At 37.8% G+C, this 26,812-nt stretch overlaps 1 protein-coding gene across 3 annotated transcripts in view; it reads left to right on the forward strand.

The window, feature by feature from the left end:
* The window catches only part of LOC306843830 (serine/threonine-protein kinase Nek1-like), a 30,029-nt gene extending 5,357 nt beyond the window's left edge, over window positions 1-24,672 (forward strand). Inside the window, exons 9-36 of one of the 3 annotated variants that reach the window (XR_013781870.1) lie at window positions 195-395; window positions 560-632; window positions 863-1,017; window positions 1,227-1,292; window positions 2,693-2,752; window positions 3,149-3,196; window positions 3,298-3,378; window positions 3,469-3,686; window positions 3,787-3,912; window positions 4,015-4,117; window positions 5,658-5,741; window positions 5,925-6,002; window positions 7,219-7,314; window positions 7,425-7,601; window positions 7,684-7,749; window positions 7,850-8,090; window positions 9,481-9,609; window positions 10,364-10,534; window positions 10,638-10,853; window positions 10,997-11,105; window positions 12,463-12,539; window positions 12,753-12,958; window positions 17,430-17,569; window positions 17,659-18,002; window positions 19,236-19,369; window positions 20,106-20,238; window positions 23,502-24,259; window positions 24,427-24,672. Coding sequence is in view for 2 of the 3 variants with exons in the window: in XM_079375513.1 (XP_079231639.1) it covers window positions 195-395; window positions 560-632; window positions 863-1,017; window positions 1,227-1,292; window positions 2,693-2,752; window positions 3,149-3,196; window positions 3,298-3,378; window positions 3,469-3,686; window positions 3,787-3,912; window positions 4,015-4,117; window positions 4,954-5,040; window positions 5,658-5,741; window positions 5,925-6,002; window positions 7,219-7,314; window positions 7,425-7,601; window positions 7,684-7,749; window positions 7,850-8,090; window positions 9,481-9,609; window positions 10,364-10,534; window positions 10,638-10,853; window positions 10,997-11,105; window positions 12,463-12,539; window positions 12,753-12,958; window positions 17,430-17,569; window positions 17,659-18,002; window positions 19,236-19,369; window positions 20,106-20,238; window positions 23,502-23,515 (3,633 nt within the window). In the remaining variant the exon portion in view is untranslated. Of the gene's footprint in view, window positions 1-194; window positions 396-559; window positions 633-862; window positions 1,018-1,226; window positions 1,293-2,692; window positions 2,753-3,148; window positions 3,197-3,297; window positions 3,379-3,468; window positions 3,687-3,786; window positions 3,913-4,014; window positions 4,118-4,953; window positions 5,041-5,657; window positions 5,742-5,924; window positions 6,003-7,218; window positions 7,315-7,424; window positions 7,602-7,683; window positions 7,750-7,849; window positions 8,091-9,480; window positions 9,610-10,363; window positions 10,535-10,637; window positions 10,854-10,996; window positions 11,106-12,462; window positions 12,540-12,752; window positions 12,959-17,429; window positions 17,570-17,658; window positions 18,003-19,235; window positions 19,370-20,105; window positions 20,239-23,501 lie in introns of all 3 variants that reach the window. The other 2 variants (XM_079375513.1, XM_079375514.1) reach the window with 2 other exon arrangements.
* Window positions 24,673-26,812: the final 2,140 nt, after the last annotated feature.

Here is a 26,812-nt window from a genome sequence, read left to right on the forward strand (position 1 = left end):
AAAATGGAGATGATTAACTGTGTGGATAGACACTTTCCTGCTGAAGAGAAAATTCACTGTTGATTCTTTTATATAATACAGTCTTTTTTCTGTATTCTTTATTATTCTAGGTTTATGTGATTTATGACTTGAGTGAAGGTGGTATTATGATTTTAGTTTAAAGTAGAACCAATTATATGATGTCTTTCTCTCAGTTTGAGGCCGGAAACATGAAGAACCTGGTGTTAAAAATCATCCGTGGTTCATACCCGCCTGTTTCCGTGCATTACTCCCAAGACTTGCGCTCTCTCCTGGCCCAGCTGTTCAAGCGCAACCCCCGGGAGAGACCCTCCGTCTCAGCCATTTTGGACAAACCATTTCTTGCTCGCAGGATTCACAAGTTTCTCAGCCCTCAGGTGACACATGCAAACAGACATTTATGGAAGTGTGATGATGAATCAGTCTGTGCGTTGTGACTCAGATATAACTCATGTTATATAACACTCAGGTCTAATTCCAGACACAATTCCGCATGTGTTGGAGAATTTGTTTGTTTAGTATGTTTCCTTGTATGTTGTAGATTATTGCTCAGGAATTCAGCCACTCACTTCACCTTAATCAGACTAAAATGAGTGTGGCCCAGGGAGCACCAGGTAAACATATTCATTAATAACTAATACATTTGTTACCCTCTGTTGATGTTGTATATCTGGATTATTCTATTATACTAAATTTATGGGGGAAAATTACTTACGAATCATGGTATCCACTGACGGATGAGCAGTAGTCACTAATTAAGATGTGCCTGGAGTATATTGTTAAATTGTTCTCTTGATCTCCACATACCAGAAATCCAGTTGTTCTGTTCCTCTTCACTCCCCAGCCAAACGCCCTGCCCCAGGTCCCATCCCCATCTACCCAGCTCAGAAAATCACAAAGCCAGCAGCTAAATATGGAGTGCCTTTAACAGTCCGAAGACCATCTGATGCCATCAGAAAGGTCCCGGATGCAGCAAAGAAACCAGTCAAACTCAAGCAGGTGAGAACCATGGGAAATAAAGACCCCATGTATGTCATTGGCTAATCCACTCCTATGTTTTGCCCATACATTATCACTCAGTATGTTAGGAGGGGCACTGAGGGACACTTGTGTAACATTCAGACATTTGTTGATGTTGTCCCGCTGTGTGCTATAAATGAGAGCGAGAGATCTCTGATCCTCGCCCCTCGGTGTCATGTGTTGTCCAGGCTCCCCCTCCTGCAGCAGCTCAGAGGAGAGTGAGTCGAGTGGAGGAGGAGAGGAGGAAGCATGAGGTACATAAGAGAGTGCCCACTATCTACAGTCCCTTCTACTAACACCCAACCCTGATCCTCCTTAATCCACTTATCCCAGTGCAAATACACTTAGTCCTCCACCAAAATCTTTTGCCCTATAAGCCTAAAGTAGGTTTACCCTTTGTATCACTAATGTGTCCCATTTATTGGTCTGCTCTAGTGGTTAAAGATCTGAGCTGCTACCAGAAATATTGTAATATTTTTGCAAAGAATGATAAGTCATTCATCGGTATTGTGCCTTTGAGCAGGACACTTATCCATAGGTTGGTCCAGCAGCACTATTACTTAGGGGTGGGATTCGCATTGTAGCTCACTATACGATATAATCACGATACATTGCTCACGATATGATATAATCACGATACTGCGATTCTGCCATAATCAATATATTTATAGAAAATCCTATAATGATACATCACGATATCTCTAAACAAAATGCCTGTGAAAAGGTTAAGTGCACGTTTTCTTTATTTATTCAAGTCCAAACTGTTAGAAAAAGGCAAAAAAAGTTCTGTAAATCAATTTTAACATGTTGAGTAGGCTAAATTACTCATTTTATTCTTGGACTTATTAAAAGCTTACACATCGACAACTGTATTACTGCCATAGATAACTGTCTAGAGCTACAACTGTAATTTGTAAATAATACAATTTAATTACAATTTATTTACTTCTATATTTTATTAAAGTTCTGTTTTGACCCTTATAGTAGGTGTTTTTTTTTACCCTCATAATATTTGAGGGAGGGGGCACAACAATACACTCCTGCTTAGGGCACCGATTTGGCCAGCAGCGGCCCTGGTCCAACCCCTACTATCACTGTGATAGGTGTACTTATAGTTACTCTGGATAAAATTGTAAGCAAAGTAACTGTTTCTAATTATTTAAATAAAATGATAAAGATTAGATTTAGGTAGAGTTATCACCTGCTGCTGTAGTATCACAATCTAATATTCAAGACACGCACATCTGTTTTTTCTTCTTTAGTGAAACTTTTTTTCTTTCCCCTCTTTTTTTGTTGGTCCTTCTGCTTCTCTCCAACTGCTGTCATTCATATGGTGGGCATCTACATTTTTGTTTCCTTTTCCACCTCTTTCTTTATTAACCCTTTCACCAGTCCAGTGTTCATTCTATAAATGTGTCTAGACCTACTGTACCTTCAGAGCCGCAATATGCTAAAACGTTATTGTTCAATGACTGATCCATTTTGGGAAAAAATATTCTTTCAAGATTATATATGGACGTTTGACTGCTTTTGCCTCACTTTGCCACATAGAGTTGTACAAACAAATTTTTCTGCGTCATCACTATTGCAAACAAGTAATGAGAAATACTGTTTGCATCATGTCTAAAAGCATCATGGCCATGTTCTGTTTCAGGAAGGAGTGAGGAAGAAACGGATGGAGATGATGGAGAGGGAAAGGAAGCAAAGAGAACAGGTGAGCAATTGAGGACATCGTGGCATGACATCATCAGAGATTATTATTTAAAATCGAATCCTGACTAAATGCTGTACAACTGTTTTCAATATTAATAATAGTAAGAAATATTTCTTCAGCAACAAATCAGCATGTTAGAATTGCATAAGAGACTTCTATTAGAATATATATACTTACATACATACTAAATTGTAAGTTATGTAATGTTATGTTTATTTTGTTTTGTGCCTGTAGTGTGGTGATTGAATGAGTTCACATCAAGTTCAGCAGATGTCGGCTGTTCTAGTTTCATTAGATAGATGGATGCTATTTGTAATGTGTCTCTTGGGTAGAAAGACTTTTAAAAGCCTCTTGATTGAGTTAGTGACCCCTTAGTAATTGTGTTTCTCTTTCTAGATGTTGTTACTGAAGGCTGCTCAGATGAAGAGATTTGAGAGGGAAAAGGTGAACTGATCAGTGCCCTTCTGCAAATGGTTATTTACAATAAACTGATGTTGGTTTCATTTGTTTATATTAAAACTTTGACTTGGACCTTTTTATTTTAGCTGAACCGGATAAACCGGGCTCGGGAGCAGGGCTGGAGACATGTGCTCAGTTCCAGTGGAGGCAGCAGTCCTGAGCGAAAGGTACAATAGTCTTCCTTGTTTGCTGCAGATTAGTCAATAAAGGTTACTAATATTGTTAAGGTTTCTCATTCAGTGCATATTTTTGCATAGTTTTATGGAGGTGGTGGTGGCGGCATTGGAGCACCACATTCCCCTGGAATAGGCCCATCCCCTGTACCTGGCCCCATCCCTACTCCTGCTCCTGTTCCTGCTTTAGCTCCAAGCAGAGCTCCATTTGACCATGTCCACACAGCAGCTGAAAACCCATCCAAACCTACACCTAAAGATGGTGCTGGGGAAGGAGCCAAGTCTTCAGGAGACAATGGCAGGTGAATGAGATGGTTGAGAAAGAAACTGTGCCAAGTGTTTTTGTATTCCTGTCTTTTTTAATAATTTTTGATTTACTGTGATATGTTATTATCATTAAAGCACTGCTACAGACTCAGGGTCACTGAATGGTCATGCCTGCATCCCTGTTAAGGAGGATGTCAGGAAAGAACCACGTAAAGCAAGTCTCCAAAACGAGCAGATTTCAAAGAACGATTATGCCAATAGGTCAGGTGGCTATGTGTTTTCATCAGTAATGTTTGTCAGATATTCAGTCTGCTGGTCTGTCAAGCAGAGCTAAGATGACCTCTTTTATCTCTCTGTCTCTAGGTTTCGAGGTCAGCTGGCAGCAGAGAGGGCTAAGCAGGTGGAAGAGTTTCTACAGCGGAAAAGAGAAGCCATGCTGAATAAAGTCCGTGCAGAAGGACAGCTGGTACGAGTTTTTTACCTTGGCTTCTTCTGGTTAAATGAATGTTCTGGTTTCAGTACACACTTTATCTACAATGTTGCTGGCTTTAAGGTCAACGTGATATGAAAAAACACCCTATCCAGTGTTTCCTTCAGCCTTACACTCTATTTGTGTATATTATATATATATATATATATATGTATTGTGCAAATGAATTCTCCGCCAGCACACTTTTAGAGTGCTAGAAATTAGGTTTCCCCAGTAACGCTGTACACAAAGCTGCGCTCCGCTCACAAACACTGCTTTATCATGTATGCATTACATGCAAGGTAAAATGAAAATGAAATTTTCTGAAGACAGTCGTATTCCTTTTGAAATACAGTGATTAAAAATAACAGATTTTGATTTTTAAACGTGCAGTGGCCATGTTTATTCAACAAAAGTGTGTTTATTCATCAAAACCTTTTGGAAAATCTATTTGTGGTGGTCAGTTTTGATATTGTGGCGGTCTGCCACAAATAAGTCAACGTATGGGAAACACTGCTATCTTTTTTGTACATTCATCTTACTGATCTTATTGTGAACTATTAAACCACGAAAAAGTTAATTAATATGTCATAACTTGATTTTCTGGTAAAATGATAGACTTCTCTCTGGTGACGTATGCTGGACATCTCCAATTATTTACTCCGCTTAAATCCTGCCCCTTTCTTACAATCAACCACAAGCTCACATTCAGATCTGTCTTCATCCAGTTAACAACTGATGTATAGAAATAAGGTGTTGAAGTCAGTGATGGAATTGATAATACATTTAATTATGTGGCTTTTGTAATATCGGATTAACCAATGGATGAATAGGGGGCCCGGCAAAACCTGGCCGCCATCTTTGCAAGCTGGACAAACTCCTCCCGATGCAGGAGACCCCAAGTCAACAAAGAGGAGGAGGTAGGAGTCCTGTCTGGGACCAAACAACACTCCTCAATCCATCAAGTCACTTAAACCCTTCATTGTTCGGTTCCTTAGTTATTTTAAGTTGTAAATGCCCACCTGATGTTGCTGCATCTGCTCACCAGCTCCATCTGATGTCCAGTATCTGCACAGTGTATGTTTGTTGAATGTGGCTGTGAAATACACTGAAAATGTTATAGTTTATTATTTCATTTCATCCAATACCACATTCTGGCAAAATTCCCCAATGCTGTTTTTAATCTTTTTTGTGTGTGGATTGTTATTCTGCTTCAACGCCCCTTGTTTTGGGTCCCTCGTCATTATTTGTCTATTTCTGAAGAGTATTCAGTGTATCTGCAGGATCCCAGCTGAAGACTAACTGCTGCTTTTTATGGTCCTCATCAATGAATGGCTTTGATTCTGCTGTAACTTTAAGTTTGCTGTTCCCGCAATACAGTGTAAATGTTAAATGCTGTTTTTCTTTTCCGATGTATTTCACCAATTATATTTCATGTTCAGTATACAATAAGTGTCTTGCTCCTGTTCTTATGTTTGTCAGAAGGAGACAATAGGAAGAGAACAAAGAGAGATGATATGTGAACTGTTTTTCTCAGGAGTACTTGGCGAGATTACGACAGATCCGACTACAGAATTTTAATGAACGCCAGCAGATCAAAGCTCGCCTCAGAGGAGAGAAGGTATATGCACCCACGTTTAGGCCCATTTGACATTTCTTTCAACTGTAGATTTATTGTTGATAATGTTGTCAGCTGTATCATTATACATATTTTAATGTTTACTATGATCTATTTGCATCAGTTGTAGTGCTTTTACACATCATTAAATTGATTAATTTGTTATATTTGGACCGTCTATCTCAGTATGACAGTGACGGATCAGACAGTCAGGAGTCATGTGAAGAGGCAGTACTCAGGAGGAAGAAGATCGAAGCTTTAAAGGTTTTGCATTTTTAATATATATTCTTTCAAAATAAATTATCAGCATAATTTGAATTGAATAAAATAAAATGTAATTATATACACTACCATTCAAATGTTTGAGTTGGTAGGTATTTAAAAAAAATGGCAAAGCTGAATTTTCAGCAGCCATTACTTTAGTCTTCAGTGTAGTGTTGTCATGGTACCAAAATTTCAGTATTCGGTACGGATACCAGTGAAAATCCACGGTTCTCGGTACCAAAGCAAAACCCAAAAACATGCTAATTAAAAAACATAATATTTTTATTAATAAAGTCAAACAAAAATAAAATGTACAAAAATCAATGCCATTCTTTATATTTATTTAAAATTGTTTCAAGTTTTTTCGCAAGTAATAAACTATGTTAAACAGTATACAAGTTTCACCCAAATTTAATTTCTTTTAATTTATGAAATTTAAACATTTTATTTTGTTCAAATTAAAATATGGAAGAAATATTGTGTGATTTATTTCTTTAAAAATAAAGATTTATTAATTTTATTTCAACAGTAGAAATAGTACCACATACATTCTACTAAATAATAGTAATATATTTCTGGCACAATGTCTTTTAAGATAAACTTTTTTGACGGGTAGCCTTGAATACCTTTACATTTCTGTGTGTGTGTTGCTATATGATACGACACTGGTTTTACTTGAATGAAACAGTAAAATGCTCGTGAAGTGACTCTCAGAGCAGTTCTGGAGATGTTGTTTATGTATTTATGTCCACATTGAGATGGCAGATGCAAAACATTCCGTGCTAAACTGTAAATTCCGTTTTTATAACTGGATTCCGAGATTCCCTCTGTGTTTTCTGCATTTTTCTACATTGACCGGGTACTCGATACCACCGGTACTTGAAAAAAACCTGGTACCGTGATGTTTTAATTTTTTTAGTACCGACTTTGTACCGAAGTATCGGGTCTTTTGACAACACTACGTCAGTGTCACATGATTCATCAGAAAACATTCTGATATGCTGATTTGGTGCTCAAGAAACATTTCTTATTACAATCAATGTTGAAATCAGTTGTGTCGCTTAATATTTTTGTGGAAACCATGATTCTTAGATGATTCTTAAATGGTCTTAAATGTATAAAAGTATAAATGTCTTAGTATCAGTATCAGAATGCGAAAGCAACCAGACTGTTATTTGAGTAAAACAATTATCAAGAATGTGTGCTTTTATGTAAGGCCCAGTCAAAGGCTCGTGCTGCTGTAATTAAAGAGCAGCTGGAAAAGAAGAGAAGAGAAGCATATGAGAGAGAGAAGAAAGCATGGGAGGATCATGTATGTCATCTTTCTTTCCCAAATTTGTCCTCTTTCCTCATTTCTCCTCATCCATCTCTTATGTATTTTATTGTGCCTTTTGTTTTGTCCTATCTTTTGTGACAAAGCAGCTTGTTGCACGAGGAGTGAAGGTTGCTGTTGGAGCTGTGGGCGGAGCTCCACCTCCTGCAGCCCCTGCCACTCAGCCATCTGACCACACCCCTCAGGAAGATGCTTCAGCCACACCCTCCTCTAGACCCACCACTCCAGCCATCTCCATGACTGCTGCTCTGAAGGATGTGGGCGCGGTTAGTCACCCATCACACTGATTAAATCATCTTTGCTGTGATTGTTTAAATGGCCATGCAATGCTTATTTATTTTTTGGTAGATTTCATCAGGACAGAGTTCTCCTATGAAAGAGGACTCCCTTAAAGCAGAAACATCAGGTGTTCAGGTGGGAAATGCATTTTTGGATCTGTGAAATACCATTAATACAAGAGAACAGTTTATTGAATAATTTGTCACTATAATGAGATGCTTTTTATTTTTTTTAGAGTGACAAGAAGGAGATTCTTCGCAGACTTAATCAGAAGGTCCAGACCACTGAGGAAGATACTGTGAAAGATGCCACACCTTGCAGCAGTGCACCATGCTCAACTCCTCAACAGATCCAGCCTTCCATCACAGAAGAAAGACCTCCTACAGCTGGTGATAGGAGGAAATGGGAAGCTGTAGCTCCACCCATATTGCCTGTAGCCGAACAAACTCTGGAGGAGACCTGCGCAACTCTGGCAGGTATAAACACAACATTCTCATCAATATGTTGTTATTATTATTGCTGTAATAACATAATTAAACAGGCCGTGGCACAAATTCACATTTTACTTAAAGTTCACCTGTAGTGAAAATCAAGTTTATTTGTCTGTGGTATTTTTAAAATGCTTTTAGACAAACCATGTGCCAACCCATTAATCAACACCATTGGTGAGTATTTTATCTTTAAAACTGTAGTTTCCCAATGGCACTCCCAGAAATGCGGCTTGAAACAGCCCTCGGTTTGCTACGTCACAAACCAATAACCAATCACATCAAGGGATCGATTCCTATCACTAGCATGAAAAATATACCAATACCAGCACAAAACCAAACATAAATTGGAGCAAAAAACCCACGAAGCCGTGGTTTACTGTGAATTTAGAACCGCTAATTTGCATTAAAACCCGCGGCAACATTGCAAAAGTAGCCCGGAGTCAGACCCACCTCTCCTGCATCAGCGTCTGCACTTTACTCGCGTTGCTCACGGGCACAAATTATAATCACAAACGGCTGCATTCAGTCTTTAACGGCATTTTGAGGACACAACATCGTCAAGTAAGTAACTTTAACAAATGTTACAGTATTCACTGTAGTTGTCCGCTTATAAAAACATAGTTTTATCAGTCATTATCCGTGTATGCCATTGTTTTGCGTTTACTACAGTTCAGTGGACCAGGAGGAGCTGGCTGCTGAGACTGAGTGGCTAATTTGCATATTCATAAATCAGCGTATAGTAAATGAGGCAAGGGTGCTGAGTTACATTCAAGCTATTTTAAGGCATGAGAAAAAACATTTAAATATGTCATTTTGATGATCAAAGACGAGTTTTAAGGGATAAAATATTTGACTACAGGGGGACTTTAATTAAACAGGCTGCTGATTTGCTTATCAACAAAATAGGGTAACTGCAAGTGTAAAATGCTCAAGATGTGTTTTATTCATTATACAAATGTTTTGAAATTGTTTTATGCACAAATATATCAACACACATGAATTATAGGTTGACTAGTATTTTTTACTTTGAAATATACAGCGATTACATTCAAATATTTTGAATTTTAATAATCACATTAGGCCGTATCACAATTCCTGTTTTTCCATCCTCAAATGTAATACCTCTTGCATTGTTAATTAAGGCTTTATTATACCAGTTAAGATATTTAAGACATTTTATGATCTTAAATTTGATAAAACTATTTATGATGTTTAAAATACTAAAGACCAGTCAAATCAGAACAGACTTAGTTTTATTAGCTTTTTTTTGTGTTTTGTAGGTCAGTAATAAAAGATAAAATTCATCTCTTTTCTATACGCATGTCATATGAGTACTATACACATTCTCTGTTTCCCCTCTCTTGTCCTATCTCAGTGTCTCAGGTAGCATCTCCAGAGACGAATGATCCCTCTGGTGGAGACAGGAAGAAATGGCAGACTGATGGTGCCCCTCTTCTGTCTGTGGCTCAGCAGACTCTGGAAGAAACTAGCCTTACAACAGCAGGTCAGCTAACAGGCAAATGTCCTCATCCTGAGATTCTGTAGTCTATGCAGATTTTGCAACTGATCCAACACTCTTTATTTCATCAAACTGATAGTTTGTGTTTGATAAAACACAGAGCACTTGTGGAAAAACAAATGATGGAGGTTGTATTCTTAGCCTACTAAGAAAATGTGCTCTGCGGCACTGATTGCATAGACTCACAGATACCAACCTGACAAGTGACCAAGTTTCTTGTAGCACATTTGCAAGACTCTAATGAGAAGTGATTGTGCCAACAAGAATCAAAATATTGCAGAAGTGAAAAGCACACACCATCAACTCTCATTACATAAGCATCACATATTCATAGTGCGTTCAGTTATGAAGGCAACATTTAGGTGTGCTACAGTGAGAAATTGATGGCTACAGCAGGCTGAGGTGCACATTTGAATAATTTGACCTTTGTTTTTGCTAGTTGACTAGATACAGAAAAAAAGTAGCCAATTAATTATATACATCCTTATTACTTCCAGAGTGAATAGATTATGTATTAGAGAGTGTTTTTGTTTTGCTTTGTAACCATGGATGGTGTGTTGTTACATGCACTGGGACTCCAGCCGCTCTATAGCAACTGGATTAATAACAAACAAGGCTAGATCTCTAGTATTCTGTGCCCAGAGAGCATAATTATGGTGTTTCCATTGTATATAATAAAATCGGTGACTTATTTATATGCAGTAACATAATTATTATTATTATTTTTAACTTGTTTCAGAAAAAACAGTAGGTGAAGTCATTTGCATGGATGATTGGCAGGGGGAGGGGCTAAGGAAGGCTTGGGGGCAGAGTCCAGACTCAGAGGTTCTGAAGGTGTTGGAAGAGGCAGAGCTCCAGCCCTTTACCCAGAAACTAGATCCCGCCAGCACCTGTGACGACACACTGACTGGTGAGTCTTTGATCAGTGTTTTTCATCTGTGTGATGTGTTCAGTCTTACTGACAATAGCTTCCTGTTAATTCTGAGTTTTTATTTGTCTTTTTTTTTCCTCAGAAAGCCTTAATCTTATTGAAGAGTCTTTAGATGTCACTCATGAAACCAAACAAGTGCCTCTTCCTCAGCCATGCCAGCCTGCCATTGGCCTTGCCAAACAAGAAGTGACATTTCAGGAGACCGTGCCAATCACAGCAGAGGTTAAAAGTCGGGAACTAATCCCACAAATTACAGAAGAGACAGAAAAGACTCTGTCTGGAGAAAGTGAGACAGAGGGTGAGAATAGTGTTACACTGAAAATGAATCCATTACTCTTAGCGAGATACCTTATGATTCAAGATTGAGACGTAGAAATTCAGATCATAGTAAGACCTTTTGCACTTGTTACTGTTTGTAACAAACATTTTCTGTCCTTTCAGTGGTGGATGATATGGAGTCAGTAGTTCTGGTTGAAGCCTCTCAGCAAACCTCAAAGCCGCCACCAGCAGATGTAATGCAAGCATGGACAAATGACACTCCAGTGTCTCTGTAAGCATTTTTTTTTCCACAGAATTTGAGAACTGGTAGCATCATTTTGGCATTAATATCTGTATCACTGTTAAAACTAATACAGATTTTTTTCAAACTTCTTTCAAACCTGTGAAAGGTTTTATTTTCAGTGTTACTGCAATGTTAATATATAGCTGATCTATACATCTATATCTGTCTCTATAATGTTGAATTTAATACAAAAAAAAAAAATCTAATTATTATTTAAAGTACTACATTTTAAATGTTTATGTATTATCATTTAAACAAAAATTTCACCTAAACAGCCTGACACAAGTAGAAATATTTGAAGAATCATTTACTGATAAAACATCTGAGAATGTATTTTTTTATTCTCCAATACTGAAAGCAGAACCGATAAGGGAGTTTTTGATATGTGTTGTGACACAGCTCTTGCAAATTACCTTTTTTGTTCGGTAATCTCATATTACATATGTTTTTCTTTTAATATTAATTTAATATTAACTATCGATCTGACCCTGTAGGCACCATAATCCCACTCTTTCTCCTGCTTTCTGTTTTCTGTTAGTTTTTTTTATGGTGGGCATTTACACAGTTGGCTAGAGAAGTGCTGATTGGGGAGAAGGGAGGTGCGCTCACTCAATTGGTTAGTAAGACTGCCACTCAAGGCTGGCAGTCATGCATTTGCTCTGGAACAGATTCATATAGCGTCCACATCACAGGCTTTGCGATTAGCAAATCGCAACATCTCAACTCGCGATTACAATCTGATTTTGATTAATCGCTCAGACCTAGTCACTGTCACAGAACAGTTGTCGAATGACAAGAATTATGTAACAGTTGGCTTACATCTTTAAGAGTAACAGCACACAGGTTTAGAACATTCACTACCATTTAAAAGTTTGGGGTTGGTAGGATTTCTTTCCTTTTTTTTTTTCCTTTTATGGTCACAAAGTGTTTTTTTCTTATTTCATAAGTGAAATAATAATAATGTGAAATTTATTCCCATATTATTTTTCAAATGAAATTTTAGCAGCCATTACTTCAGTGTCACATGATATGATCTTTCAGAAATTATTCTAACATGCTGATTTGGTGCTCAAGAAACATTTCTTACTATTATCAGTGTTGAAAACACTGTCTGTGTAATAGTTTTACAGAATCAGTGATAATTTTTTTTTCAGGATTCTTTAATAAATATAAAGTTCAAAAGAACAGCATTTATTTTATATCTTTTGTAACATTTTAAATGTCTTTACTGTATATTTATCAATTTAATTAATGCTGAAATATTGTTATCTTACAGTAGTGGACATAATGACAACTTGTTTTCAATGAACTATTCCTTTAGTAATTGTTTTTATTTTTATTTTAGGCCAGCAGAGGGCAGAGTAATACAAGCAGATTGCACAGAGATAACGCAAAGAGAAGAGAAACACCCTGAACCTGCAGGTAGTCTCAAATGCAATGCTAAGACATCTTATCTCCCTCTCACACAAGCATGTCTCATTATGCACCATATCAAAGCGCTCCAGTATCCCCTTTAAAATTCATTTATTTTCTAACAATGTTAATCCTCAGAAGCTTAAAGAATGCCCATTTGAATGAATCTCCACTGTCAAAAACAAAAAACAAGTTTTTGTTGGCCTCTTCTTTTTTCAATAGATGAGTCTTTGTTTGTGAAGCTAAGCAGCAGTCCAGCTCACAGGCGAACAGTAGCGTTGGCCATTCTGTCTGCTCAGTCCTCATTGGAAGACTCTTCCTCCATCGCCTCACGTTCCCGCTCTGTCTCTCCACTGCGCTCCCAAAGGCATGGAGACACACTTCTCATTGGCCTCTCCACTGGCCTCTTTGACACAAACAATCCAAAGGTGAGCACTAGAACCTCACTGTAACTAGTGTGAGTCTATATTTGTTTTCTTTCGCATGTTAGTTCAGACTGTAAATCAATCACACTAAACTCTGGCCAGATGTTCAAATGCTAAAGGCAGTAATAGACTACATGACTTTTAGAATCTGAACAACTGAAAAGATCTAGGCATCATACGCACACTTGCCGACATTGTAATTGCTGTCACACAGAGACATGGACCTTGTTGCTAGGTAACACTTGACATATGTAAACAATAGCTGCTTTTCCCTGAAATTACCTGGAACAATTTGTCCCAGGAACTTTTTCCCCCCCAGACCTGTTGCTGTCTGCATTTCCATCACTGTCTAAAGTACTGAGAAGATTAGGCTAATAGTCTGGTGACGTAGGTCTGCGCGGACAAATTTTGGACTTGCATCCTTGGTAGTTTGGACTTTGCAGGTTCGACTCGGGAGTGTGATCTCCCATTGATTGCGTGGACCTCACGTCTCCGAAATAGGCGACGCACATTTTCAAATAGGTGCGGTCTTTATAAATAAACCGCAGATTTGAGTTTTAAACAACTACATTCTCACCTTAAATACTTTTAAAACTACATTTCATGACACAATAACAGTAATATTTTAAAAAATTATGCGAATAGATGGTGGTTGAAATACAATGCTGCGAGAACTCAACCAAGTTCCGGACCTTTGAAAAAGTACTACCTCGTGAGCAGGGACTTTCTGAGGGGCAAATTTTTATTTCACTTTTATTGAACTTTATTTAGATTCTGGTTCCTGCGGTGGAAACACCTAGTGTTTCTAGTTCCTGGGGAAAGTTCCTGTGGTGGAAACGGGGCTGTTGTAATATCCAACTTGTTTGATATCCTATGAAAGCGGATAGAATCATAGCCAAAAAAAAAAAAAACATTAAAAGTTTGTGCCCATCAAACACAGTGTGATTTTTCTGTGAAATCTGTCAACTTAAACTGGCCAAAATTTACAACTAGAGTAAAACTGGAGCAAACACAATCACATTTAAATCTGAAAAAAAATTGCATTGTTGCGTAGTGTATTCCAGCCTTAACTACTACAGAAATGTAAATGAGACACTGTGTGAAAGAGTTAACAGAAGCACAGATTTGTAGAGGTAATGCACATTTACAAAAGGGAGTGTAGTTACAAGGGTGCAGATCCAGTGACTCTTCTGTGCACAAGCCTCTGTGCCTTGAACTTGATGAGGGCAGCAACTTGAAGCCAGTGGAATGAGACAGAAAGGGGCGTAATGTCCGCTCTGTTGGGTTCATTGAAGACCAGACATGCCGCTGCATTCTGGATCATTTGGAGAGTTTTGATTGCACATGCAGGAAGGTCAGCTAAAAGCATTACAATCCAGTCTAGAAATTATCTGCCAGAACAAGGAGTGGTTTAGCTTGCTCAAATATTTAAGGGTTTTTGCTTTGATTCAAAATCAAGCTGATTTGCTTGATCTTCAAAGCCCACTTTCAGAAGTGGGCTTTGACGACCAAATGAACTTCACAAACAGCATCGCAAATAGTATTCCCAGGTTCTTGGCTAGACGAGGAGTAAAGTTAAAGTTGGTGTTCTTTCATCCGGGCTGAAATGTCTGTTGGGCAGGCCAAAGTCTGTGCTGATGTTGTCTCATAAAGAGGAGGGGGTAGAGCACCGAACCCTGAGGTACCCCGATAGTTAGCTGACATGACCCTTCTCCTCTTCTTGTGAAGTAGGACTGAAACTAGCAAAGTACAGTTCCTATGTTTCCCAGGATTGAGAGAATGTAAGGTTTTGTGGTTATCAGTATTGAATCCTGCAGATAAGTCCAGCCAAATGAAGATAGACGATCTCCCACCGGCCACAGGATTTCAGTGACAGATAGCAAGTCTGAGAATATCAGCTCTTAAAACCTGACTGATTACTGTCTAGCAAGTTGTTCTGTGAGAGGAAAGAAGAAACCTGCAAAGGCCTGTAATGAACTACAAAGGCCTGTAATGATCTTTAAAAATGCATAGTTCTACCTTAAGAACTAGTGTTATTGAAGTATTATTTATATACTAATATATTATTTATTAATATTTGCTTTTATTTTTATGTTTTGAGACTTCAGTTTAATTTTAGTTTGGTTTTGGTAATTTAATGTGCTTTTGGATTTTTTCCCCCCCAGTTTTTTTTTTTTTTTTCAGTTAATTAACAGCAGTATTTCTTCAATGTTCTTTTTTCTATCTGTTGATCAAGTTTTTCATCTAATGTCCATATTTTTTATATTAGTTTTTCTAATATAGTTATATTTGATTTCTTTTTTTTTTCAGTTTAATAGTTATAAGTTTAGTTTACAAAAACAACACTGTAAAGAAATCCAGGTGTGTGTGTTTGTCTTAATTGAAAGATATACGACTATTACAAAGCATAGTAATGGAGGATCCCACTGCTGCCATTTATCACACTGATTACACTACAAGGCAAGAGAGGAAGAGAGCACTAAAAAGGGCAAGAGAAAGACTATGAGGAAGAAAGAGATGGCACTATAGAAGGAGAAACAGATGGCAGCCTTCGGTAATGTGTAGCACTTTGCATAGAATGATAGAGGAGCTCAGATTTGTACATCTCATATAATTTTTTGTTTGGGGTGATTTGTTTTCCACAGACTGAAATTTGTGTGTGCACGCACATAATGGTGTGTGCATATACGAGGATGGGCATATGTAAGAGTGTGGATGTGCCTCGGGCCATTGCTGTGCTGGAAGGACTGCTGAATATGTGTGTGTGTGTGTGTTTGAGCTCCTCAGTGGAGCGTTATTAATGCGATTCTTCCACATCCTTGATGTGCCAGTAAACCAAAGGACTTTGCGCTGGCCTGTGTACTTTTTCGCCCACCCCACAGGCGCACATACACAAATACTTTTCTTTGCCCTCACAAAAGCACATTAACATTCACACCCAAACTTTTGCAAACATGCCCACACATTTGGCCTTTTGGCTTGCTTGCACCCAACCCTCTGGACAACTGGACAGTCAGATCACACACACACACTAAATGCCGTCTTTCTCAGCGCAGGCTGTGAGTCTGTTTAATCAGTAGTTTAGCACTCCTCTCCATTGTGCAAGTGCGAGAACACAGTGCGTCTCTGTACCGTCGGCTGTGGTGGAAATGGATGACTGCGCCGATATTAAAGCCCTCCTCTGCTCTTTGGAGACCATTTTAAGTCCATGCTGGCTGTTAAATAGCTAAGTCGTTTTATTCCTGCACACGATTCAGATTGAATAAGTTCGAACCACATCTTAGAGATTGTGCTTGTGCATTTCTTGTTCCAATTCATATTGATTAAAGAGCCATTTTCTATACTTTTATAGTCCAATTAAAATGTCAAGGTTTCACCTCTCCCTGACCCTTAGAATTAAAGATGTATAATAAAAGCGTTACTTTTTTCTGATGTTGCAGTATTTTCTCCTATCCTAGCTTTAATATGCAAAATCAACAATATGTAAATTGATTTACTAGTGTTAAACTCAGCGTGAAATGGAAATTCACCCTGTCTATATTCTATAATGTAAATCTTCAGGTGAAATAACAGACTTCTCTCTGGTGACATATGTTGGGCTTCTCCAATCATTTAATCAGCTTAAACCTCTTCTATTTCTTACAATCAAGTGCAAGCATGCATTTAGATCTGCCTCCATTCAATCAACCATGAATTGAACCACATCTTACTAAGTTTCACTTGAAAGAATCTGATTCTAATTCGGTTACATCATGACTTTTAAAAGTGTTAACACTGGCTGTGGCAGTATAAAAACATTGCTCTGTTTGAACATCCAGACCAGGCCAAAAGCATTGGTTAAAGCAGTATTGCAAGTATGGGACTGGGACTATATGTTTGGAAATCTTTTTAAAACTATGCACTTCATTTTGAACTTAAGCTTTAATTGAGATGTTTTTTGCTTCTGTGCCTCTAAGTCTTCCATGTAAACACCCTCTTCACTTGTGAGATGAACTGAAAAACAGTGCTTATTTAAGTTTGCTGTCAGGTGCAATATAGTTGGCTCTGCCTCATCCTTCAATGACAACCTCTTTGCACAGGCTGCATTACATTGTGACATATGCTGCACAAACTGTGAAGGTCAGACTGAAATAAACAGGGATGTTGTTAAAAAAAAACTTCAAATGCTTGTTTCTAACATTAGGATCCTTCAGTCTATGCCAAGACACAGGTGCTACCCCACAGCACAATGTTTGCTGAACTTCCTGCACCTCTAGATAACAAATGGATGCATCCTGTTATTTACATGCTCATGGCTGTGACAAGACAACCATGCTTACAGGTTGAGCCATTTTTGAAGCTTACTTTCATAAATAGTCTGAGAAAACTGAGGAGGAAGTTTTGCACTTGAGCATTCGAGTATAGAATTTGCTTCAAAATAACATGAATATTTCTGATCTGTGATGTTTGATATCACTTGTGTGTGATCTATCAGATGCTGAGGACGTGCTCCTTACCAGACCTCAGTAAAGTGTTCAGTGATGCTGCAGAAGATGAAGTTGCAGTCGCTCCTGACAACAACCTGGAGATTGAAGATCTGGAGGATAAAGCGGATGAGCAGTCTGAACCTGAGGAGTAAGGCACACAAAACGTGCATGCATGTGTACCTGCTCTCTCTCACTCACACGCACACATATATTCACTTATGACTGTATCTTTCTCAGTGTGTATGAGGATGATGATTTGAGGGAGCTCAGAGCGTCTATGGAGAGGCTTCTCCAGGAGCAGCGCAGTGATGATGAAGATGATGACGAAGAGGAGGAAGATGGCGGTGGATCCAACAGTAGTCCGGCTGATGAAGAGGCAGCTGGTCTTAATGGGTTGGCTAGTGCTGGTGTTGACAAATGCAGTCCAGAGGAGGAGTGTTTTAATGGAATGGCTAAGGAAGATGATGATGCTAGCCATGGTGAAGAAGAGCCAGAAGGGCCAGTTACTAACGGAATGGAGGTTGAGGAGGATGAAGAGCAGAACAGTAGTGAAGGCCCGCTCAATGAGGAGTGGCAGTCTGGTAATGCAATCACGACTGCTTCCATAAACAGTTGCAAATACTTACCATATCTACAAACAGAGCACAAAGGCTGAACACATGCCGAAAACAGGACAAAACAACTGCTATCTGCATCCACAAATGCAGCAATACGGCTTACAAGATCCACAAACATGTCTGTGCACACAGTATAACACAACAGCTAACTTTAAAATCCACAAATACATCCGTAAACACAACACAACATCTTACTGTATCTTTCAACACAGCACAACAGGTAACCGTAACCGCGAACATAGTGCAACAGGCTAATAGCTAACTGTAACCACAGTGACACAACTAACCTGTTCTGTTAGCACAGCACAACAGTTATCCACATCTGCTAAACAAGCGCAAAGCTAAACACATCTACCAAAACAACTGCTAGCACAGCATCTAACCACATCTGTTAGCACAGCTTAAAAGCTAACCAAATCCACTAGCACAACTGAAAAGCTAACTATATTCGTTAGCATAGCTCAGCAGCTAACCACATCCGTTAGCACAGTTCAGTATCTAGCCACATCTGCTAACACACCACAACAGCTAACTTCATCTGCAAACACACCACAACAGTTTACCGTAATCGTTAACATAGTACAACAGTTAACTTCATCTGCAAACACACCACAACAGTTTACCGTAATCGTTAACATAGTACAACAGTTAATCCCCTGTGCTAACTATGCTAACAACTGCAAGCCACTTGCGCTAACATAGTGCAACAGCAAACTACAACACAGCTAACAATTGCTATCTACATCTGCAAGCACAGGTCAACAGCTAACAGACACTTTAAATGCAGCACAATAGCTAATCATGTTCATAAAAACAACAGCTAACCTCAAATGTGAACGCAAATGTTGACACCATCCTCAAACACAACTAAACAATTACTGACCACATCAACAGGTACAACTCAATGGAACTATAACCTAAATGCAACAAACAAACGTTGTTTAACTTGTGCTAAGCTCTCTAAAAATTAAAACAAGTATTGTGTTTATTGAGCTAAAGATATTGTTTTGGCTAATTAAATTTGATGATTGATTGGCTTTGTATGACTACAGTGTGGAATGACATTGGCAACTAACACTTTCAGTACTGACATAGGTCAGCGTAGTATTAGTAATATTCCACAACAATACATTCTGACTGTGTGAACTTTGATAGATTGTAGTATATTTTTATCTCTGTGCATGTGTATGAATGCAGATGACAGCGAGGAAGAGGACGACGAAGAACTAGAGCAACAGGACAGTATCTTCAGTCGTCTGGAGGAGCTGCGATTCCATCTAGAGCAGGCCATGGGCTTTGAGAACTTCATTCAAGCCTACAACAAGATCAAGGTCTGAGTTCCTCGGTTTTGCATTAAATGTCAACTCTCACCATGTCTCCAGTGAGATTCAGTGGTTTTGTGCCCGGATGAATGCATTGCGGAAATACTGCATAACTAAGAGGTCTTTAGTGGTCAAACACCACCAATAACAATGCAGCTATGTACTTCTTAGATGAGGACACTCATAAATTTTTAAACGCCAAGTTTTGTTTTTAGCCGTTGGCCTCATTCTGGGAATTAGATACAGATGTTATCCTTAACCTTTAAGAATGTTAAATGTGCTGCCTTATGATGCTTTTTATATAGTTTGTCACACTGGAAGTGCAGTAAACTGCTGTGATTTGCTGTAATTTTTGCTGCCGGTTACAAAAAAAAACCCCTTCAGTTAAGAAACCCTGTAGTGATAATGACTTCACAATTGCTAACTTAAAGGAATAGTTCACCCGAAAATAAAAATTCTTTACTCACCCTCATGTCGTTCCAAATCTGACTTTCTACTGTGGAACACAAAAGTTATTTTGGCTAATATTGGTTCTAGTATCTCTTTCTTTTTTGTCCAATTTTCTGTCAGTCATGTATGTTTGTAACACCATGAGATGAGTAAATGATGAAAGAATCTTTTATCTTTAGGTAAATTATCCCTTTTCGAAGGTGGTTGCACCAGGCACTGGACTTTTAATTGGTTTACTTGACTTTATCCAGCATATCCAGATTGTTATTTGTATGAGTTTTGTTTGTTTATTTAGGCTATTCATGAGGATGAAGATGAGAACATTGCAATGGGCTCCAGCATGGTGCAAAGCATTTTGGGAACTGAGCACCAACACTTGTATCCTAAAATCCTCCATTTGGTGATGGCAGATGGAGCTTACCAGGAAGGTAAAGCGTTTACACACACATTCTCACTCTCGGATCCATTCATGCACCATTTCATCTGATGTTCATACAGTTGCCAGGGCTTAAAGTTCTCCGGCACCGTGCCGGATCTCTGGCGTGTGGGGTTTGGCATCGTAAAAAAAGATAGTAGGAAAAGAAGTGGCTGTGTCTCGAGCTTGCGATTCATTAAAAAAAGCTGCGAGGCGCAATGGTCAAAGACCGCCATATTTACATAGAAAAGCTATTTAAAAAGCAGCAGAGCTTTGTAAACAGCTCAAAATAATCATGTCATCTCCATAAGAACTATATGAATGCCAGAACAAATTTACCGGTAGTTTTGAAAAGGATTTTAATTTACCAGTAAAGACTGTATGTGTGAAAGGGGCTAAACTCTTCCTCTGCTAAGCGGTGAGTTTACATTCATCTGGGAAAACTGTGCATTATCTCACTAGATTTGTAACATAAATCACTTATAAACCTGTGCCTTAAATCATTTATAAAACGTATAAATATTTCTAATTGTTTTGCGGGCCTGGAGATGTTTTGATATATCCTGACACTTGTGCTTTTTTCAGTTGCTTATAAACATATAAATGGCTAAAGTTTAATAACACTGTAAACAGCACAAAGTGGGCTACAATAATATGTTAGCAGCATTTATGTACATGATTGTTCATGTACATGAAGTTGCCACAGTCATTGCGTTCTTTGCGTGTGCAGCACTTCATTTGTACCATTTAGTTTTCTTAATTTATTTATCAGGTAATTTCAAGGAAAATCATTTTCAAATGTTTTTTGTTTGTTTGTTTGTTCGCCAAATAACCCTGTGTATGTGTCCAACCCCCCAACCCTCGAAAAAAAGGCTCAGGATTTTGTTTTGCTTTAATCCCCAAGTTCTTGCACTAGTTCATTCAATCAGATCTTTGCAGAAATGGAGCGATTTAACATGAATGGGTATAAAAGAGAGCAATTATGTCATTCAGTACGGTGTGAATCAAGCACTTTTGAGAATACACTGAAAATGCACATACACATTCATAAAGAGACTGAGTTTTTATTCAGACATAGCCTGTGCGTGTGTGTGTGTGCTGGGCAACGATTAATCGCATCCAAAATAAAAGTTTTTCTGTACATAATATATGTGTGTGTGAACTGTGTATATTTATTATGTGTATATATAAAGACAGACACATACAGTATATAATTAGAAAATATTTACATGTATATATTTATATTCATATAATTTATATTATATATAAATATTTAATGTATATACATAACATATTTTTCTTAAATATATACATTTATGTGTGTGCATTTAAATATACATAATAAATATACACAGCACATATATATTATGTACACACAAATGTTTATTTTGGATGCGATTAATCGTTGCCCAGCACCAATATGTATTTGTATATGTATGTATGTATGTATGTATAAATAAATGTGTGTGTGTGTGTGTACAAATATGTATAATTTATTGTTATTAATAATAATAATGACTTTATTAAATTACACCAAAATATTGTTTTTATTACTAATAATACATTATACTTATGTACATTCCAAACAATGAAAATATTATGTATAATGTATCATCTTATTTATCACTTATTATTGATATTATTAATAATAATAGTAATAATAACACCATATACTCATAATATGTCCTCCTTCCCCAGCTATTTTTTCCAGTTTTTAGTCCCTAGACTTACAATACAAGCCAATAACAAAAAATTCCCAAAGTTATAATATGATTTATGATATTTATATATTGTTTCCATAATATATATAAATAAATGTATTTATATATAATTGTATTATTATTATTATTATTGCTTATAATAATAGTAATAATAATTACCCTCATGTCATTCCAAAGCCGTAAGACCTTTGTTCATCTTCACAAATTAAGATATTTTTGATGGAATCCGAGAGATTTCTGACACTGCGTATACAGCAACGGCACAGCGGACCGTAACCCTTAAATGCATGAATGTTTCGCCAATCACTCTTACATATTTGGGTCTTTAGCGACCCAGACCTATACATCCAGCACGGATGGATCCTAAACTGCTGCAACAGCAAAAAAAACTCTCTTGATATATTAAGAACCATTACAGAAGAATAAAATTAAGCATATTTCATTACCTTTAGAAACTTAGAAGGGTTCAATTTAAGCAGATGATTGTACTTTCGCCGTCATCGTCAGAGCGCACTTCCACAGTACATTCAGCATCTGGCTCATATTCGCGATCTCAACCATATTCGCAAAACTACCATTTTCAGTGACTTCAAAATCAGTAGTTTTGATCGCTGGCAGCTTATTTACCACATCCACCATCAAATGACAGTGACATTTTATATTTTATGGTATACAGTAATTGCTCTGCAGTATAGCCATTCAAACCAGTTCAATTTTTGCTGAGGATATTCTTTTGTTTTAAGCCTGAGGTGATTAGGAGTGAAATATCATGTCATTATTGTCTATTAAACAGTGCCACCCCAAGGAATAAAGGTGAATTGCATGTTTTGAGTCATCAAATATTTGAATATATAATTTTTGCTTAGAAAAAATATACACACTAATACACACCTCGGGTCTCTAGCGACCCTATACACTTTTTATGAAAAATTAATCAGAAAACATAAAAAAAAAAAAAAAAAAATTCTTGTTATTGTTTATAATGAATAGATTGAGGAATACTAAGAAAGCTGATGTCTAACTTTAAAAAATGAAGGAGGGAGAGGGTAGTAAATGACGTCCCGGGTCGCTAAAGACCTGAGGTATGCATTTAAGGGTTAAAGACAAGAGTTTTAATTTTTAGGTGAACTTTCCCTTTAATGTGTACAGTTCATTCACAAGTTCAAACAGACTTAGGAAGAGTGAAATAGATTAACTGTTCTGCTACAAGAGCAGGCACTGCTTGTTTGATGTATGCAGCACAAGACATGCTGTGTAAGTCTGAGCAGTTCCGGGGCGTTTGGGTCAGGTCACATCATTTGGGTTAAGACGCATACATGTGTCTGCTTGTGTATGTAGCAGCCTCTGATTGATGTGAGGGTATTTCTGGCATTTACACTGTGTGTTCAAGGCTAACTCCTGATTATGGACTTATGGACTATTATTGTGACCTCTGACATCAGGAATATAGCCTGGAAGTTTTCTTCAGATCTCTGTGTCGTAAGTGAATTGATTATTCTATAACAGTTCCTCTGTTTCTTTCTCTTCTGCCCCTCTCTCTCACTCTCTCTCTCAGATAATGATGAATAGAAGTTATTCATCCATGCCCTTGGCGGCCGTGGACAATCTGCTGGCAGGCTGAAGTGTTCCCATGATGCACTCTGACAGGCTGAGGAGGTGCATGTGGGGAAAGGGGGGTTTGAGAGAGAGGGGGTAAAAAGGGAAATGGGCCACTCAAGCATGGGCAGTTTAAAGTCCACGGTTGACTGTAGTTCTACTTCCATATCCCAAGTCACTGAAGCACTACTTTGTAAATTTTGTGCATATATATTTGCTGTGGATAATAATATTTAACCAAAGCGTAGCCGAGTGTTAGCAGGCGAGAAACAAGAAGTCTCCGACAGAGATGTACATGTGTGTCCTCCTAGCTGATGACAGACTGTATGTGAAAATGCTGCTCGTGCTGTATCCACAACAGCTGAAGCCATGGAAACTGCTTTTTAAGGCTCTAGACTGGCCAGGGAGGTCTAGTTCAGGGGTCAGAGGTCAATTATCTGCCCAATATCAGGTGTTGCACACAACAGGCAGCGGGTTCTAACCAGCTGTCTACCTCAGACAACAGATCAGTTTAAACGTCTTGTCTAAAAATACCAGTCTTCTCAAATTTTCTGAACCTCTTTTTCTACTTTTTACACAACGTTTACATAACACGATCAAATTATTTTGCCTCTTTCAGGATTTCTTACCGGTAAATCTTAAAGCATTATTTCAGGATTTGGCAAAACTGTTATTTAGGAAGTTACTATGCAGCTGAGTCTTGTTTTTAACATGATAGTTCACCCAAAATTAATATTCTGTCATCATTTACTCCCCCTCATGTTTTTTTTGTTGATCACATGAAATGAATGGGGGCCACAACAACATTGGACCCCATTGACTTTCATTGCGAAGAAAAAGTCATACAGTTTTAGAATTACATGAGGGTGAGTAAATGATGATAGAATTGTCATTTTTGGTGAACGGTCACTATAAGAGCATTTATAAATGCTGTGCACGTGCTTTATGCATGTTGTTTGCAGCTGCACCTCCAGTGGGTTATATTAAATGACCTCTTTGTTTTAGTTGCTGGCAAAATGTGGTACTTGAAAGTGTACAGAAAATTGTTAAATAATTTGCAGGTATTACTGTTTGTTTGCATGTCAGATTATGTATATCTTTGTACTGAGAATTAAACGTCATTTTTTTTCAAAGAATGTGCCTGTGGGTGGTTATTTGACAATAAAACAGTCAGCTTTGGAAGTGAAACAGCTGAGCTGAAATCAGTTGCCAATATCTATTTTCAGCTACCTAGATGGGGCGGGGCGGTGTATTTCTTCACCTATCTGTAACCTGACTGGTCTAGTGAGCTGTCAGTCAGCAACAACCGTGCAGCTGTCACAAGAATTGGCTGGAAGCATATAGGGGTTTCCCCTTATCACAGAACACCCGTACATTCTCAGACAACCACAAACTATGGTGTAAGTTGTGTCTTTGCCAGATATCTTGAGTCACGTAGTGGCAAGCCTCTACAAATTCATTCATGCGTATTTCCACCAAGATAATTGAACATCCACAAAAGATTGTAACTGAATAAAATACTCTGTTCAAACTGTTTATTCAGCAAGGACACTTGAAATTGAGCAAATATGACAGTAAAGACCTGTATAATGTCACAGAAGATTTCGATTTCAATAAATGCTGTTCTTTTCAACTTTCTATTCATCAAAGAAACTTGATAACTTCGTATCACACTTTCCACAAAAATATGAAACGGCAAAACTATTTTTAACATTGATCATAAGAAATGTTTCTTGAGCAGCAAATCAGCATGATTTCTGAAGGATCGTGTGACACAAAACTAGAGTATTGATACTAAAAATGCAGCTTTGCTATTACTGGAATAAATTACATTTTAAAATGTACAAATAGAAAACATATTTTCAATTGAATGAATGAATGAATCATTTATATAGCGCATTTATTGTGTATTGCCGTACACCCAAAGCGCTTTACAATCATGTGGGGGTCTCTCCTCAACCACCACCAGTGTGTATAATATAAAAATTGTAATAACATTTCACATTTATACTATTTAATTTCTCCTTTATTCAGTAAAAAACAGTTTGTAGTTGCAGTAATAACATTTTGCCTTCAACTTCCCCCACTAGCCTTTAATTTCTCGCTCTATTTTGTGCTTTGGCATAAACTCATTTGAGTGTTATATTATAGCCATTGTCACAGTTAATTATGCCTATTTGTGCTTCAGCTCTGTGCTATGCAAAATACATCTACCTGATCCTGTGGGAGAATAAATTACGCCATACAAGGAAGCACTGATAGATGAAAGAATTTATGTTTATTCTCTTTATCATAGCAGTGTTTTACTTTCATTTGAGTGCCTTTTAATTTCAAGCAAGACGTATATATTGTACCACAATTTTAGAAATGCCAGAGCATCATTAATAATATCGGTACGGTTAATGCTTCTGAAATGCTTGCAATTAAAAAAGCCAATGTAATTAACTATTTATCATCTAAATGACTACTTGCATTACTTGATACGAGGATACCCATTTACCATTTCAAGAGAAACTTGGGCTCATGATATAAACATTTCAGTGATTCATTGCATTGATATAATGTTCAATATTCATGGTCAGGATTCATGGAGTTCGGGAGGGTTCTTAATCAAGGCCAGAGGACTCTGGGAATGTTTAATATGTTCATGACGGATGGGGTGAGGGCAATAAGACAGCAGAATGGATTGAGCAAGCAAAAGCTGTTATCCTCGTCTCACCCTCTGTTCCTCTAAAATCTTTTACCCATTTATCAAATCCCAAGGGTTGAGTTAATTGCCTTCCTCTTACGGTTCCCAAAAGGCGATATGTGAGTCAATAAGGAAGATCTTCTATGTATATATGCAATACATATTCACGCTCCGTTTGCCATGCACACACATGAATGAATCGTTTTTGCCTCGTATCTGACCTCAGTAATTTCATCGATGGCTTTGTGCCTAATCTGACCAGCGTTTCGCCTGAAGGTCTAATTTTGCAGAGTTTTTCCCTCGATGGGAGTTGAAACGCAGATCTGGTTTACTTGTACAGTCTCTCTATGGGCTTCTTAAACTAGGTTAGATTGTGTTAAAAACCTCCCCCACCTGAAGGCAGATTAATACTGCTCTTTCATTAACCGTCTCCGGTGTGGAAACCGACATTCAATATCCCAATGAAGTCCTGCTGAGACAGGAGCATGAGATTATCAATGGCGAAGGCGGTAAAGCGTGTATTTGTAGATGTATTGGAGTGGGTTAGAGAGGGAAAGAGAGAGCAGGATGTGTTAGATGAT

This window comes from Barbus barbus, assembly GCF_936440315.1.
Source record: "Barbus barbus genome assembly, chromosome: 24".
NCBI classification, from domain to species: domain Eukaryota; kingdom Metazoa; phylum Chordata; class Actinopteri; order Cypriniformes; family Cyprinidae; genus Barbus; species Barbus barbus.